Raw genomic sequence first — 18116 nt, 5'->3', positions numbered from 1 at the left:
GAAAATTGAAAAGGGGAGGGGTCCCAATAAAGGGAAATAAAAAACACAAAAAAGATTTTACTGACTCTGACAGTGGTACAAGGAAAATTGCAGAAGGGGGATATGTCCTAACAAAGGGAAATAAAAAGAAGATAAAAGATTCCACTGGGCTTGACAGTGGCTTGGGGAAAATTAAAAAGGATGGACATATCCCGACAAAGAAAAGGGAGACGATAGGAATACAGAATTGGGACAAAAGACTTGTTAGGGGAAAAATATGATATTTAGAAATTGTTATGGGAAGAATATAAAGTTAGGCATGTGGTTTACATCTTTACATGATAATTAAACTGAGTTGCTAACTGATTGAATAGGATAATGGAAAGATAATTAAATAAAAGTTAAAATATATGAAATATTCTTTTACACAAATTAAACTGAATTATTAATTTATTGAATATGATAATGGAAAGACAATTAAATATAGGTTAAATTACAAGAAAGGTGAATTAATATAGAATTTTTAAGAAGATGAACAAAGTGAAGTGTGTATTGCTTGTTATTTTATGTAGCAGATCAATGGAGTTCTAATGAACACTGAGCAGCGGGGATTGTTATTTAAAGACAATCAAATATTAGCTGTTAAGATATGGAAAAATAGAGGGAGAACATGAAATATACTTATAATGACATTATAAAGACAGATTAAAATTTGGGGCAGGTAATGATATATAACTATACAATATTATGATGAGAATAACTGGGAATTGTAATCAGGTCCACATTCCGGAATAAAATAAGTTGGGGCGGGGGGCAGTTTAAAAATATAATTGCTATATATGTATACTTTTTTTTCTTCTTCATTGCTTAAAAAAAGATGTTAAAATTAAAGGTTTATTGATATGACATTATAAAAACCATCAACTTAAAACGGAGCTTGCTCAGAGGATAAGAGGGAGAGTGCGGAAGAGAGGGTAGAGGTAAGGGAAGAAGACAGGGTAAGGAGAGAGGGTAGGGGGGAGAGGAGGAGAGAAAGAAGGAGTGGAAAGGGGAGAGATGAGAAGAAGAGAAGAAGGGGAAGTAGAGAAGAGAAGAATGACAGAGGGTAGAAAGGAGGTAGGGAGGAGGAGGAGAGAGGGAGAAGAAAGTGATGGACAGGGTAATATGGTGTATGGAGAGCAGAGGAACCAATTGTTTTTTGGGAGTTGAGGGTAAGACGAATTGTTGTTAATATTTAATATAAAATAATGTTGGTATACAGTATACATGTGGTTATGTGTTATGAAAATGAAAAAATAAAAAACTTTAAAAAAAATTCTATCCCATATCACTGCAAAAAAGTAATCAACATTGTTTTATCCCTCAACAGGCTATACTTTAAATAGACACTCTATTAAGAGGAACAAAAATTGAATACCTAAGATATAAACAGCTCTTTGTCTCTCTTTTTGGCATGAAGCAACATGAACCAAACAATCACTTGCTTGGAAATAAGATTCCAGAGTTACGTGAGTGGGTGTGTTTGTGTGTGTGTGTGTGTGTGTGTGTGTGTGTGTGTGTATTTATGTTTGTGAAAATATTATATTTTCATTTTCTATCTCCCATTAATTTTCAGTTAGATGTTTGCAATTTCTTATGATTCTCCTCCAAAAATCTACAGAAATATCCAAATTAATTTTTTTGGCAAAGCTTAATAGTATATATAAAATATTTTATATACTTTATGATTTTTTTACTAAGTTTACAGACAAACACTTACTGGAAGATTTAAGAACTCCTCTGCTATTGTATGAGAAAACAATGTTGTCATAGGACTAAGTGACTTTTACTTATGGTGAATCAGACTATAATTTATCAGAATATTTACTAGGATGTATTGTTTTTTATTTTATTTATTGCAATTAACCCAGCTTTTTCTTCTGACAACTCAAGATTACATATATGGAAGTTCTCTTTCATTCTCTCTGCAACAGATTTGAAAAGTAAGTTGGTCTAAAATAGTGTCTTACCCAAACTGATCTGACTCAGCATCTGCCATATCCAACACTCACCAACACACCGTATTAGTGCTAATCCAATTTACCCACTCTTAATTTGAATTTGTAAGATCTACTGAGATTGCTCAGAAATGTAGATATCAGTGTTGCTGGTGACTTGTAATTACAGTACAAAATTACTGTAGAGCTCCCTGTTCTGTGCAGTAACTTACTTGCTATGAAAGATAACATTTATAATAAAACACTAGGAAATAATGAAAACAATTCTTATCCAGCAAGGCACAGTGAATCTGTCAACAACAAGCATATATAATAGTGAAATGAAACCTCCACAATCATTTAGTATTTATATGTTTTTGATAAACCACCAGGAGAAATGGGGATTCATCTCTAGTTTGTCAACTTAACACAAGTATTGGTCCCTGAAAATAGAACGTTGGGTATTTTAGTCTTTTCGAAGCTGTTTTTCCCCCAGATGAGTTAGAATCTAAATCCCAACCAGAACTGGGTGTGATTTGGAAGAAAGTTGCAGCAGTTATGTTTGCTAAGTTTGTCTTGATTATATAACTTATATTTTAATAGAATAAAAATTAAAATAGTATGTGTGCACATATAAGATTTTTTTTAAAAGATAAAAGCATTAATTTGTGTTGGAACAATTTGTACTCACTTTTCCTCTTCAGTTTTTGGTGCTGAAACCTTTAAAAGAAATTTTCTGCGATGTTGTGCTTCCTCTAAGAGATGTTCATCTTTGGGAAAGATTCCCTCCATTAAATCCATTGTGGTTTTTATTTTCACATTTGGGTCTAAAATTTCTGCTAATGATTTATCCTTATCCACTATTTCTCTAGCTAATTCTTCTGATTTCCAGTCCTCAATTGTCTTTTCTTTGGCTCTCACGTAGTTAACTGCATGAGTGGATATGTCATTCTCCTTTATGTTCCTCCCAAAGCTTTCAGTAGGTTGCAAAGTAGAAAGGTTTGATTTGTTCTCAAGCTCAGTTTCCACACCTTGTCTTGTATAAGCACAAAAACGTGAATAGGATTGTTCAAAAGTGCTAAGTGTCTTGATTTGGTCTTTTTCTAAGCCGCTTGGTAAAGTAGGAGGGTCTATTGTGGTCCCAAGATTCTGCCTGCTTGCCTTCTCTGAACGGCTCTCAGAATGTACAATCTTGATTGGAACCATTTTTATGGTTGTATTGTTATCTATCACTCTTTCAATTCTTTAGAAAAAATGGTAAAATAGCACATTACATATATTATATAAACTGATATAAATATAGATTAATAATAGCCTATTTAGGAATGAGTAACTTATCACATTTTATCTTTCACATTCCTATGTATATTTTAAATATCTTTATTTAACCGAGCACTAGCTATTGTTACCAAAGTTATAAAATGTACAAAGAACAGCACTTGACTGAAATTTCAAAGACATCTAACATGTTTTCTCCTTTTAAAAAGATGAACAAAAAAATAAATCTAAATGTACTAACTGATCCCACATATATTGATATGAAGAAACATCTACTTTGTTCAATGACAATTCTTTCCAATAATGTGCAAATTACTATTGTAATCTAAACAAGATTCTCATTGTTTATAACAAACAAAGTTTTCTAAAATGTAAGCTATGTTCATTATATATAAGTGAACAATTGAACAGCAATTTATAAATCAGCATGAAACTTGAATTGGCATATGAGACATAACATCTGGTAAATCTGTAGCTATGACTAATAAAGATTACTTCACTTAAGGCATTTATTATACATAGTCCTTACTTAGAGCCCATAATTGGGACTAGAATTTGCATCACTAAGTGATGCAGTCATAAAGGATGACATCATGTGATACCTTTTCTTAGCAAAAGCAATTTAGGTAGCCCCCATTGCGGTTGTTAAGCAAGGATCAGGTCATTAAGCAAAGAGCACACATGATTGTGATTCGTGAATTCTTGACAGCTGCCACAAGTAAAGTTAATGAGGAAGCTGGCAAGAAGTTGCATGTTTTTAGCATCTTGCAAATAGGCCAAGAGATGGGTAAGGCAAGGAATGGCTGCCAAGGTGCAGCAGTAACGTGGCCAGATGGAGAGATGGTTGTTATGAGTGCAGGAAGATATCCAGTTAATGAGCATGGCTGGGCAAGGAGGAGCGATTGCTGCAGGAGTAGGGGACAGGAGCAACTTGCCATCTTCCTTGCTACCCCCCACCCCCTTGACTTACTTGTGGTAAGCCCATCAGAAAGGTTGCAAATGGTGATAATGTGACCATAGGATACTACAACCATTGTAAATGCAAGACAATTGCCCAGTGCTCAGATTGTGATTGCATAACTACTGGGGTGACTGGAGTGAATGTATTGGGGATTTGACTTGGGTCTTCCCAGATACATCTATTTTCTTTCTTTGCTTTACAAAATATGAAAAAATATGGTCCATTTGTGTTATTCACAAATTAAAATTCAGTGTGCAAGATTTTGAAGGGCAGCAAAGCAGGAGTTCTATACTTTTATATAAAATCCTGCTAACCTGTACCAATGAAAAGCTAATTTTCTTGACAGTTGTTTTACTTATTTCTGATGTTAAATATCCTTTATTATTGGCTATAGTGGGAAAGAAGTTGTTGTATTATATGCTGTATTTTATGTTTATCTGCCTATGAAGGGAGTAGAAATGTTTAGAAACTGTCTAAGGTTTTCTTTGTTTTATTTTAGGAAGTCCTGTTCTGCTGGCAATAAAACTAAGTCCAAAGAACTGTCATTGTAATATATGATTCCCTGGAGCCACCCTCATCTTCTATCCTAGAAATACAATTGTTCACTTAGAGAAGGTAGATTAACATTGTTTTGCTAACTATTCTGGCAACATTGATAGCAGTTTTCAACCATTCATAAAAATAACTTTCAGATTTCCATAGTGAGAAAGGTATGAACCTCTGGTTTGAAAACATCCAAATATGTTTGCAATAGTATATATAATACTGGATACATGCATTCTGTTTTCTTTGGATTTTATTAACATGGCCATGTGTATAACTCACAAAATAGACTTTGGAAAATAAGTTTTAGGATAATACAGGAACATGCAATCACAGCAAATGTTCATATATTGTGCTTTCTATTCTTTAATTAGTTTTAGAGTCCTTGGATGATTATCCTTATTTTCAAGAGCTGTTAATGAGATTCACTTGTAAATTAAGCATGTTGCACTGAACTCAGTTTAAAAGCTGAAATAAATTGTGTATAATTTCTGTTGAGATAAAAGAATGTGGTTCTAAAACTCTCTAGGAAGTTTAACATTCAATTGCTAAACAATGTAGTGACTGTACCTGGGAATCTTAATATTAAATTGGTGAACAAATTCAACAATAAAATATGTGACAAATGTTTAACAGTTTGTTTAAGGTGGCTTACCTTGTGGAATTTTCATCCTGAGCAGCCACAGGTGGCTTATCAGTCAGCTTCGGTGGAGCAAACTGTGGTGAAGGGGATCTTGATGCTTCCATTCTAGATTTTAGATGGTAACGATAAGCTGAAGGAAGGGGAGGTTCAGATTTGAGATGTCTTTTTTCTTCTAAATGCTGAAAAACATTTTCTGTGGGTGCTAACTGCCCAGTCTCTGGCAGCTCTGCATTTATAAATTTTCCAGAAATTTTTGTGGGAACCTGAGAAGGTGATGAGCTGCCTACAGCTATATTGTGAGCAGCAGGGGAAGATTGATCTGATCTGTTGGGCACTGTCAGTAAAGATTCTGAAACAAGTGAAGCTGAAAAACTATCCTCTCGCCTGTGTTTCTTATCTCGTTTGGCTGCAGGTGGCCTCTGAGGAAAAGAGTCATATTTCTTATTGAGCAGTATAGAATTCTCCTGTTGATTTTCTTTTGCCTTGATATGTGTTAAACAGTGCTGATTCTTATCTGATATTTGTAGTCCAGAAATCACAAGAGGCAAAGCACCACAATCTTTGCTTTTTTCATTTACATTTTCCTGTGAATATCTGTAATCACTGGGCAATGTCCCAGATCTACCTCGGCTCTGCTGTGATGCAACTGTGGCAGGCCCTGCATGAATGGACCTTCCAGATACTTTCCACTTGTTTCCTGAACTGTAGTCCTCCTGAGCTGTGAGTTCTCTCAGACAGTCTTCTGAATACTCTTTATCAGATGATCTGGAGAAAAAGGAGGGAGGGGAGAATTATTTGAGCATCAGTAAGTGGGGTACAGTTAGTAAATACATTTCTATTATTCAATTATGTCGAAGCTTACAGTATTTCATAATAAAACAAATGTTTTTGTAATAAAACAGGCTTTCAAAAAACTGTTGTCAAAAATTAAGATTATGTAGAATCACAATTTGTGACATGGTATTTTAGTTTCTTCACACACACACACAGAATTGTTATTTCCTTTTCATGTGAACTAAATGAGGCCACTTGAACAAAATTAGGCACAGTGTATTTTATCTTATTACATAGTTTCTAGATCTATATTCAAACAAAACATTCATTTTTCCTCCTCGTTTAAAACCCTGCAATAAATTGTATTAAAATCAGTTAAAAATTTAAATTAGAAAAAAAATTCTGATATAAATATAATACAAGGAAGATAATGTAGGAGAGAGAGGAAATGAAAATATTTTACAAAATATTGGGGTTGTGTAGCAACAAATCCCCACCCACTCACAGTCAAAAGTGATGCTTGCAAAGGTATGTTGACTAACAGAGGGACTTTCCTTCTTTAAAATCCCTGACACAACGGGAATACCATTTTTATAAAGCAATTTTAAGCATCCAATTTGCAAGGGGCAGCCTATTAGAAGTGGGTATCTGTAGTCCTACATTAGCATAAAAAGTATCTACATATCATGGATTGTTAATTAGTCTCATTTGGCCAGTTCCTGGCATCTGCAGAGTTAGTAGTTTTTGAACATATTTGCAACCATAAGCTATTATCTTTTACATCTGAAATTCTTAGGCTACTCAGTGTAGAATTAATATCATATTATACAATTTTGACAATCAGATTATTCAATAATGAAAAAAAATCCTTATGTGCAGACATTATAAATCAAGATAGATTTATATTTCAAGGATTCTTCCATATAAAGTTTCCCTCAATATATAGATGACAGGTAGTAAAAATTATAAAAGATAAAGGGTCCATTTTTATAATTTCCCTACGTACACAGTAAAATAAATAGCAAAAAATAAATACATGAAATAATGCATGTGAGATAAAAGTAATTGTTCAATAATTTGTTTGGAATTTAAATGGTTTCCTATAAATAATTCATGAAGTATTTCATATAACTAATAGAAGAGTTTCACTTCTTTTTTAAAAAACTATTATTTTGTATTTAAGTTTGGAAGGGATATAAACATTATTAATTACTTAAAAAATAATAGTAATGTCAGTTAAGAGCATTTAGAGGATCATATCTGAGATACTGAAATATGCATGAGTTTCACTTAATTGAAAGCAGCTTTTTGTGTTGCTTTGTTCCTCTCTTTAAACTGAACAAGCCAGGTCTTTCTTTTACATTCAAATGAGGTAAAAATGGTTATTTTTTCCAAAATAAAGTATAATAAGGATAATGTTGCCTTAGTTGCTTTCATGAAGACACAATTCCCATTGTGGAAATATACCGTATTTTTCAGAGTATAAGACGCGCCAAGGTTTTGAAGAGGCAAATTTTAAAAAAAGTAGGTAGGTAGATAGAGGGATAGAGAGGGAGAGAAAGAGAGAGAAATACAGTAGGTAGGTGGGGGGGAGAGAGTAGGTAGGTAGGTAGATAAAGGGATAGAGAGAGAGAGAGAAATAGAGAAATACAGTAGATAGGGAGGGAGGGAGAGTGTGTATAGGTAGAGGGATACAGAGAGAGAAATAGAGAGAGAGGGAGAGAAATACAGTAGATAGCTAGGGAGAGAAAGAGAGTAGATAGGTTGGTAGGGAGAGAGAGAGAGAGAGGGAGGGAGAGAAATACAATAGGGAGGGAGGGAGGGACAGAGAGAGAGAGTAGGTAGATGTTTCCAGGTGTATTTATCCATGTGCTGGAGAAGGAAATAGCTGACAATCTGCAGCACCTAAGACTTTGTTTCTGCTGGCACAGCACTTGATCAATGTAATTCTCATCAATCAGTTAAAGAGCTTTCCAAAAGGGAGGAAAAAAGTTTTTGCACTATGCAAACTTAGGTATAGTTAGGTATAAGTCAGTACAGTAAAGACAGCGGTTACAAAAATAGGTCTATGGAGTTTAGTTATCTTTTTGAAAAATTCTAGAAAGCCATTGTTTTTGCCAGCTACATAAAATTATTTAGATATTTACTCTAATAAACTTTGAAACATTAACATGTGAAAATAAGGCTGATTAATAGTACCACGAGCAATGTCAAAGTGAAAAAACAAATGTTAAATTGTGATTATGGTTTGTTTATGGAGTGCATAGGGAGTGACTTGTTTAGCATGTTTGTGAACAATGCATTTTTATTAATCACAAGAATACCACAAAAGGAAAGCTAGCAAAATAAAAGCAGGATTGAGGAATCAGTTTGTTAAATGCATCTAGAAAGCATTTGCAGATTTTAATCAAAAGGCTAGAAGAGATGATAATGAAAAAAAATTGGGAAGTGTGTTGTGACTTTTTCTCAGGAAGGCAGTTAAAAAAAAGTTGATTGTATATTTGTTGATATAAAAATGCATATGACTATTTAAACAGATTTGAGTGAATGATTTGAGGACCACACTATGTAAATATGGAGTTTAAACTTGGTTGTTGGTTGTTGAATGCATAAAAGGTATATAGGTAATAAAGGCAGTCTTTATTTAACAACCACAATTGGAACCAGCAACTTGGTTGTTAAACAAAGTGGTTACTAAGTAAAACAATGATGTGCTTATGATCTTACTTCAGCTTTGTTTTACAAATATAGTAAGGTCATAAGTGCGAGGATTGGTTATAAAGTTTACTTTTTGTTAAATAAGGCAGTTGTTAAACAAGGACTATCAAGGACAATAACAAAGGCATGAGAATGGAATATGGAACAAATGGGTCAACATTAAACAGGAGTAATTTAAGAATGGGTGAAATCCACTTTGTCCTTATTATATTCTCGATAGAGGCAAAAACAATGTTTGTATTGACATTAGAGATGTGCTTGTTGGGGAAGTGACTGCATGTGATGTAAGAACCCAAATGAGTTGCAGTGATTGATAGTATGATGCAATAAGGAATATGGATCTGAAAATTAATGTATCACAAACCAAGGTGTTTGACATTGATAAAGGAGGGAATAATTTCAAGTTGTGTATAAATAAATAGTAAAAAAGGGAAGTAGCTAAATTGTGTATGTCACTGAAGACAAAGAAATGATGAAGAAACTTTAAAATGTTCAGAAGTTGGTAGAAAGATAATGGGTAGTTTATCACAAGAAATTAATGTTTCTTTAGAGACAAAATGACTATGTAGAAAGATAGCACAAGGGTTTTTTTTTTAACAAGGAACCAAAAGTTTGCTATGTTAATACAAACATAATTGTAAATTGAATGCAATGGGGATAGAGTATTTAAGAAGTGAATATGGTAAAACAGGAAAAGATAAAGTCAAAAATGAATTGGTATAAAATGGACCAAATACAAATGTGAATGACCAGTATGGAAAAAAAGATAATATAGGGAGAATCAATGAGAATCAAACCCCAAAATAAATATATGATGTAAGAGTAAATGGGTTAACAGGAAGAATACTTAAAAATATGGAGGGATGAAAAACAAAATTACAATTACAAACTGGAGAGATACTGAAAAAATACTGAAAAAAATGCCACGTCCTGCATTTTGGCATGCAAATCTGAGAAGGACCAATAGGGAAACTAGCCAAAAAGACACCATGACATGCTTGAATACCCATAATGTTCAATATTATCTTTCAAAACATCTTTTAATTTCTGTTGCAATTATCAAATCAGCAAAATGCATACAATCATGCTAAGGTTCTGATGATCTTAAGATTTTTGCTTCATTTCAAGAGAAACTGCTGTTCAGGAGACATAGCAACAGGAATCTTTTTTAAAGTAATTAACAATGACAATTATTACATTAGTACAGACAGGGTTATAAGAAAAGTGGAATCTTCATTTAACAAGGAGCATATATACACTACAAATGATGATTTTTCATGCAACACATGCTGATCATATTACCCTGAAAAGACAGCTTACTGTTCAAAAAGGACAAAAGAAAGCTTGAAGCACCAGAAGCACCCAGAGGCAAAACCTGTAAAGTGTTACAGCAATATTAACTTTCAACAAGTCTGTGAAGGATTTACAAACAGAGTTTAGAAATGTAATTCAATGTGATTTAGGTCATTTTCCTCTCACAAACATCACAAACCACACATTAATTAAAATACTGAATTTTAATTAAAAAATAAAACGCACCCATTCTGGAAAACCTATGTCTACAAACTTTGTATAAATTGAAAAATCATCTGGCATTTTAAAATCTCAATCTAAGATAGGTGAGTCATGGCATATGTCTATACTTAATCAAATATTTTTTTGGCTATACAGCTATATATCTCTACCAAAGGAAACTGGTAATTGTTTGTCTGTGTTACATTCCAAAAGTTATTTATTTTCTTAGAGTGCAGAACATACTTAATGTTCCCTTTAAAATAAATGAAAGTAGACCCTTGGCTTACTACAAAACCAGGTCTCCCAATCTCTTATTTTGTGCTCATTAAAAATTAGCAGTATAGAATGCAAAGTAACTAATCACTGATAAAATGTGGATTTGTATTTGGATTTATTGCATTTATATGCCGCCCTATTCCCGGAGGGATTCAGGGCGGCTCACAAATCAAGGGAGGGAATACATACAAGGGGAAAAACAACAAACAAGCAACTACAAAAGAATTTAAAAACAATCAACAACCACACAGTTTGAGCGGGGACGGGAACTCGTCATCCCCAGGCCTGTCGGAACAGCCAGGTTTTAAGGGCTTTGCAGTAGGCCTGAAGAGTGGTGAGGGTCCGAATCTCCACGGGGAGCTCGTTCCAGAGGGCCGGAGCAGCCACAGAGAAGGCCCTCCTCCGGGTGGTAGCCAATCGGCATTGGCCGGTAGATGGGATTCGGAGGAGGCCTACTCTGTGAGATCTAATAGGTCTGGTGGAGGTAATTGGCAGCAGGCGGTCTCTCAAGTAAAATGTGGCTTTGCATAAAAGTTGAAGCTGACAAGGCAAGGGCAGGTGAAACTATGATTAAAAAAAGCAGCAATCCATACTCAATTTCAAAACTGGGAACACACTATCCAAATTTCCATTTAGTCAAAAAGATTATCAAAAAAGCCTTAGAATTGCAATCCTGGAAAAGACCCGCATTTAGAATTTGATGCACGTATTTCACAAGATGCAGATCTGTATACAGCACACGAGTTCTGTCTTGCCTACACTGAAGAAACTTCAATGAGTTTCTCCCTAAGCAAGTTTATGAATATAGTTTTAACTTTTTTAAATTAAGTGGTTGCAGTGAAAGTAAAGCTAGAAGTGAGTATTCCTGTGCAAAGGTTACACTTTGCTCCATTTTCCTTGACTAGTACATCAGTGTCCAATAGTATGCCTTTTTGATATTTTGGGAACTTCTTGGATGTTTGGCACCTCTCAACTCAATTTCGCATTCGGTTCCCTATGTAAGTCTGAAAAATTCTGGCTTATTGCATGAAATTCAATACTTTTTCCCAAGGAAAAATTGTACTTTTTGAGTTTCTAAATATTTGCTATTATCTCACTGACATTAATTCTTATATTTAGTCAGATATATAAAGCTGTGGATCACACAAAAGTGCACTGTCAAAGAATTCTTAAAAATTGAGTTTAAATACAAATAAGTATTTAAAGATGTAGGAGCCAGGGAAATTAGCTGGAAAGGACATAGCTACAAGACCCAAGATCTTGTATAGCTGCTTCCAGGACAATAGTAATGCAAAAGACAATACAAAAAGCTACACTTTTTTTTTTGCTTTAAAGTCTACTTATCTAGCTAAGTGGAAACAGATGTATGGATTATGCAGACCATAACTATCATATTCTTGTGTGGGCAAATGTGATAGGATTCTTCTTCAATTCATTCCGTACAAAAGAGAAGATAATCATCTTTAAAATGATTACATCCAGAGCTCAGTAAACAGATCCAAAATACTTGTTTATATCTTCTTCTTTTTGGAAATCAAATATTCAACAGTTATTTGCAGAATATGACAAACTTTAATATTATTTAAAATAAGTAAAACACAGAAGAAATTTTATAATCAATAGTAAATTGTGGAATAAAGATTTAAAACGTAGACAAGGAAAAGCAGAAAAATGTACAAGTTGATATAAAATACACCACCTTATAAAAATAAAGACTAATGAAGTGAACAGAGAAATAAACCAAGAGACAGCCTAAAGTGTCAAATTCTGTTAGATGAAATAAAGTTGGGACTTAAAAAATCTATTTAAAACAGTTTTCTATCTCTCCTGCTTTTGTAGTATACTATACATTTTCTAAGGTAGATTTATTTTCATATTCATTAAACAATATCAAGATTTTCAAATTTTCAAACACTTTTATGCAATCCTATAAATAGTGTACATTCTTGTTCCATGCAAAGGCCGAACCACAAGCTACTTCAAATGTAGGAAGGAAGTGCAACAGGTCGCCGACTGCTGACTCACCAAAGCAACTCCAAAACCTGCTGCCAATGTGGGAAAGGTGGGAAAGCTCAGACTGAGGCCCCACAAAATGACATTGGAGGGAGTTGAGTTGAGTTGAGTTTATTTAACTTATATGCCGCCCTACTCCCGGAAGACTCAGGGCGGCTAACAATAAGAAGGGAAGGGGAGTACAAAAATAAAAACAACAATTAAAAATTCAGCAACAGTCATAACATCAGATGGGGCTGGATAATTCAACAGCCCCAGGCCTGCCGGAACAGCCAGTTCTTAATTGCTTTGCAGAAGGCCGGAAGGGTAGTAAGGGTCCAGATCTCAATGGGGAGATCATTCCATAGGGCCAGAGCAGCCACAGAGAAGGCCCTCCCCCGGGGGGGTCGCCAGCCAACATTGGCCAGCAGATGGAATCCGGAGGAGGCCTAGTCTGTGGGATGTAATAGGTCTTTGGGAGGTGACTGGCAGGAGGCGGTCTCTCAGGTAACCAGGTCAGATACCATGTAGGGCTTTAAAAGTAACGACTAGCACCTTGAAGGGTGTCCGGAGACCAATGGGAAGCCAGTGCAGCTCACGGAGGATAGGTGTGACGTGGGTGTACCTAGGTGCACCCACAATCGTTCGCGCGGCTGCATTCTGGACTAGCTGAAGTCTTCGAACACTCTTCAAGGGCAGCCCCATGTGGAGTCTAAGTTGTTGAGTTCTCCCCACCCAGTTATGAAGACTGGGGAACTCCAATCACCCCAAAGAGGAGCAACATGGATTCTGACAATAACACCCTGGAAAGTACCAGTCATTGTTCTGATAGATATAGGAAAGATACATTAACAAATGCAAGATACATTTTTTCCCTTCCTCATTCCTGCTCTGCAGAAATACATTCAATGCTTGTTTGATATTGATTTAATTTGAAAATACGCAATTTAACTGTCAGATGCTGTAACATTCAACCCGTAGACAAATATCTACTGAGGGGACTGAGCAAAAGATGTCAAGCCACGAAAGTGACTTGAAGGAAACTGGAGTCTGCGGGAGTGCCTCAATGAAACCCCATCATCCCAAGGATAGAGCTGGGCATCCAGGAGATGGGGGCATTGACAAGGAAACTCTGAAACCCAAGTGGTTGCTCACCTTGGGAATAAAGAAGGAAGAATGGGAGGAGAGGGTTTCAGGCATGACATTCACAAGGGAAACCCATGGAGAAGGCAAGGAGAGTGGTGCACCAGCTGGGACAAGGGAGACCTCTGAAGGGAACCAGAAGCCCAGGAGGACATGGTGGACCAAGCCTGGAGACCGAAGGAGGCATTTGGGAACTGCTCAGCCCAAGAGGTCCTTGCTCAGCTAGCCACTACGGCCATCCCAGACCAAGTGGGGGATGTGATGGCTGCCTAGGGAGTCATGGCAGCAGAGCTGCTGCCTTCCCTGGACCAGCACCATGCAGGCAATGCAACCTGCTGTAGCGCCAGCATTGCAGCCTCCTACTCCAGCGTGGGCTGCCCTCCCAAGACAGGGAGCACTGAGACCATCAGCCCTTGGCCTGAAGTATGGGAGGGGATCCAAAGCAACTGGGGTTTTTCCTTGCCCAGATGTGGAATTACATACAAGAGTACGGTGCAGACCTGACCACTGGAGCAGTCCGGATCAGATGCATGACCATGGCCCTAGAAGGCACTGCAGCAAAATGGTCTCCCTATACAATGACAATGCTCCAGAATCCAGAACTTCAACCTACTCATGATGGCCCTACAGAAAACCTACTGGCACAGAAGGTGCACACCTGCATAAAGACCATCAAACAAGACCGGAAAGTGGTGGCTGCCTACAACCAAAAGTTCCGTAAATTGGCATGCTAGCTGAGTGACTGGTCCAAAGACATCCTGACACAGTGCTTCCAAGACAGGCTCAGACAATGTGTACAACCCCTTCCGCACTCTACAGGGAATCCAAGTCACTTTATAATGGAGCCAGTAGAAATGCAGATGGGGAAGCATCAGGAAACCCTAAGCTTTATCATAGTTCTGGGAATGGAGAGGCCCCTCTTATTGGGATTGGCATAGCTCCAAAAATGGAACCCTAATGTTAACTGGTGGAAGAGACTGTTAAAAATCCGATGGGGGAGGTCTGAGGAAGAAAAAATCTTCCCCACAGAAAACTAACCGCCAAACCACACAGGACATGACAGAACTGGCCACTGTGGCACAAAATCAAACAAGGTGAGACCTAAAAATCCCCAAGGAATATTGAGATCTAAGGGAGGTTTTTAGCAAAAAGGGGTTTATGCACTCCCACCTCACCGGCCAAAAGACTGTGCCATCAAGATCCTCCATGGAGCTAAACTGCCAAAATCCAAACTGTACTCTATGATCCCCCCAGGAGTTGGAGGAAGTCCCCACTTTCATAGACAAAAACATACAATGTGGCTGCATCTAGTCAGCCATGCCCTGGGTAGCCGCTCCGGTTTTATTCAGAAAAAAGAAAGATGGTTCTCCCTGTGGAGAATGTGTATCCCCTACCATTCATGAAGGACATATTAGCCCACCTAGCCAAGGGAATTATTTTATGAAGTTGGATTAAAAGCCTATTACCATGATTAAGGAAGGGGATAAGTGGAAAACAAACTGCCCTTTGGGATGTTTCTGATTCAGAGTGCTTCCTTTTGCCTCCAAGGGACCAATGCCATATTCATGCAACTAATAAACAAAATCCTGCATGAATACATGTATTAGGGGGTGCTTATGTATTTAGATGACATTCTAATCTATACCAGAATGAGCACGTGAAACTTGTGTGAGCAGTGTTAAAAAAATTATGAGCAGCTGAGCTGTACACTAAGCTCTCCAAATGCGAGTTTCATCAGGACAAAATTGAATACCTAGGGTATCAAAACTCACATGAGGGAGTGGAGATGGACTCAGAGAAGATTAATGCGGTGCTAGAGTGGGTCTCCCCTTGCACCAGGAAGCAACTTCAGAGCTTCTTGAGATTTGTGAACTTTTAATTGCAATTTATTTTTTCTTTTGAGCAAATTGCCCTAACTACCATGACAAAAGGGAAGGGCAAGCCCAAACCTAGTCAACCTTTGAACTGGACTATGGAATACCAGGCAGCCTTCAAGAAAATTAGGTGGCTATTTGCAGCAGAGTCCATGCTAAGACACTTTTGCCATCTAAGCAGATGCTGGTGATATGGCAGCAGAGGCTGTATTACTATAGGAGAACCCTCAGAGAATCCTTCAATCTTGTGCCTATAGTTCCCAAAAACTAACTGACACAGAATGGAGGTGGGTGGTGTGGGAGGAGGAGGCTTATGCAATTCAATGCACTATTAACCTGGTGACATTTTCTAGAGGGATCTAAACACCCATTTGAAGCATGGACAGATAGTAAGAACTTGGAAGCCTTACAAACCCTGCGGAAACTGTACCCCAAGCAAGCCCACTGGGTGTAATACTTCAACCACTTTAATTTTACCCTGCGCTACATTCCAGGGGGGGGCGGGGAATCCTTGCAGATGGTTTGTCTCAATTACCACACTATAACAGTGCCAGACCCAAAATAATTTGACTGGTCATTCTGTCAAATCAATTGGCAGTGGCAAAAATCAAAAGAGGCCAGGATAAAATTGAATTGAGTGTCCCTTGCAAAACATTAGACAAACTGAGAACTGTCTTAAAAGATGATGAATGGCTGATAGGTCACAAAGAGGAGTGTACTCTGAGGAATGGACTGGCCTAGGTGGGGATGAAATTGTTTTATAGACTTTCCACAATTCAAAAGCAGCAATGCACTTTGGTTTTGTAAAGACCCTGCATCTGGTCAAATGGTTATTTTGGTGGCTGTCCCTCAAAAAAAAACAACATTGAAAACTATGTAGCCAGCTGCCCAGTGTGTGCTTTGGCAAAAAGGCAACCAGGGAAATCCATGGGATTTCTACAAGCAGTGGCTTGTGCATCTTGGTAAGAAATTTCTATGGACTTTATAGTAGAATTATCTGAAAGTGCAGTAAACACCGTAATGTGGGTAGTCACAGACTTAATGAACCCAAATAAATTGGTTTGTGTGTGCGCGCGCAAGAGGACCCCCTACTGCACGGATTGTTCCAGCCTAGGATCTGAGATGTTCTGTCAGTCTGACCCTTGTCTGGCCCGATTAAATTCTTTGTCCAATGCCTTGTGCCTTTGTGTGGCCGCTTTCTCCTCTGCTCTGGATGCCCTCTTATGGGCCCTGGCCTTGGCTTTGATCTTTGCAGACACTGCTAGGCTGGCTGACCCAGGCTTAACAAGGCCTCTGCCATTGGAATCATCTTGTAAAGTGATGATTCTCTTCTTCCTGGGCCAGAGGCTGCATTGGTACTGGAATAGGCCTGACTTGGAAAAACAAAGCTTAGGGAGAAAGCTCAGCTCTTACACCAGACAGAACAGACCAGAGGGATAGCTCCAGGAGAATTATTCCCAACCAAGGATAGTCCTGGTGAAGGTGGGGAGAAATTATCCCCAACCAAGGATAGTCCTGGTGAAGATATGGAGGAGGTGGGGAGGAGGAGGCTTGATTCTGCAAATCACTCAAGAAATTTTGGAGCCTCTGACAATTCCCTGTCCCCAATCTCAGATAGACCTCTCAGCAAGGGAACACAGATTTGGCACTGCTGCCCCAACAATAAGCAACAGAATGAGGCTGGAGGACTTGCCATCCGCACTGAGGAAAAAAATTGGTGCGAAAATTCCTGACACAAAAAACAGGTGCTGAGTCCCTTTGAATGCCCAGCATCTCACAGACCCTATGCAGAAGTCCCACTGCAGCTTCCCAATCTGTTATCTTTGCTCCTTGACAATATGGAGCTTAGGAGCCACTGGCTATAATTGCAGGAACCGCAGGCAGCCTCAGAATTCAAACCACAACTGACAGTGATTTGAAAATGGCTGGCACAGTAAAAGTGCATGAAAACCCCTGCTGAGGCAGCCAAGGACCTCCGCAGCCTCCCAAAAACCCTTTCTTTGCAAGTCCACCTTTCCTAGCCGCTCCGTGAAGGAATTAGCTCTGGGGCTACTTGTCTCAATTTTTGAGAGTGTTGGCAGACTTTGAAGCCATGCCACACCAACCGTGGCTTAATTAGGCAGCGAAAGTGAAGTGCTCTGCTGAGGCGTGCAAAAGGGACTACAGCTGAGGCATGCAAAAGGGACTGCAGCCGGCTCCAATGAGTGGGAAAATGTGTTCCACGGCTCCAACAACCTACTCCAAATCACTACCTATGTTCAATACTAATCTAGGGAAAAGGCTAAATTTAACTATCCAAACGTTGATAACTCAGAGTCCTGAGCTCGAAAGTAAGTCCTGCGAGCTGAGACTGAATTGAAAGACTGAGGACTGTTACCAGGGAGGTGTGTCTTCAGAATTTCAATTCAGTCAATGAGGTAGCAGGCTAGAATAACCCATCCTGG

General features: G+C 37.9%; 2 protein-coding genes across 2 annotated transcripts in view; both read right to left on the bottom strand.

The window, feature by feature from the left end:
- WWC3 (WWC family member 3) overlaps window positions 1–18116 on the bottom strand; it is a 1020491-nt gene that overhangs the window by 180006 nt on the left and 822369 nt on the right. The window lies entirely within an intron of this gene.
- The window catches only part of SHROOM2 (shroom family member 2), a 195581-nt gene that overhangs the window by 32034 nt on the left and 145431 nt on the right, over window positions 1–18116 (bottom strand). The window contains exons 6-7 of the mRNA XM_014066174.2: window positions 5393–6145; window positions 2647–3198 (exon numbers count right to left, since the gene is read on the bottom strand). Of these exons, the coding sequence (XP_013921649.2) occupies window positions 2647–3198; window positions 5393–6145 (1305 nt within the window). The remainder of the gene's footprint in view (window positions 1–2646; window positions 3199–5392; window positions 6146–18116) is intronic.

This window comes from Thamnophis sirtalis, unplaced genomic scaffold (assembly GCF_051295495.1).
Source record: "Thamnophis sirtalis isolate CommonGarterSnake01/CBP01778 unplaced genomic scaffold, rThaSir2_p1.2 scaffold_12, whole genome shotgun sequence".
Taxonomy (NCBI): Eukaryota; Metazoa; Chordata; class Lepidosauria; order Squamata; family Natricidae; genus Thamnophis; species Thamnophis sirtalis.
Note: the sequence above shows the minus strand (reverse complement) of the source record. Positions and strands in the feature narration are given on the sequence as shown.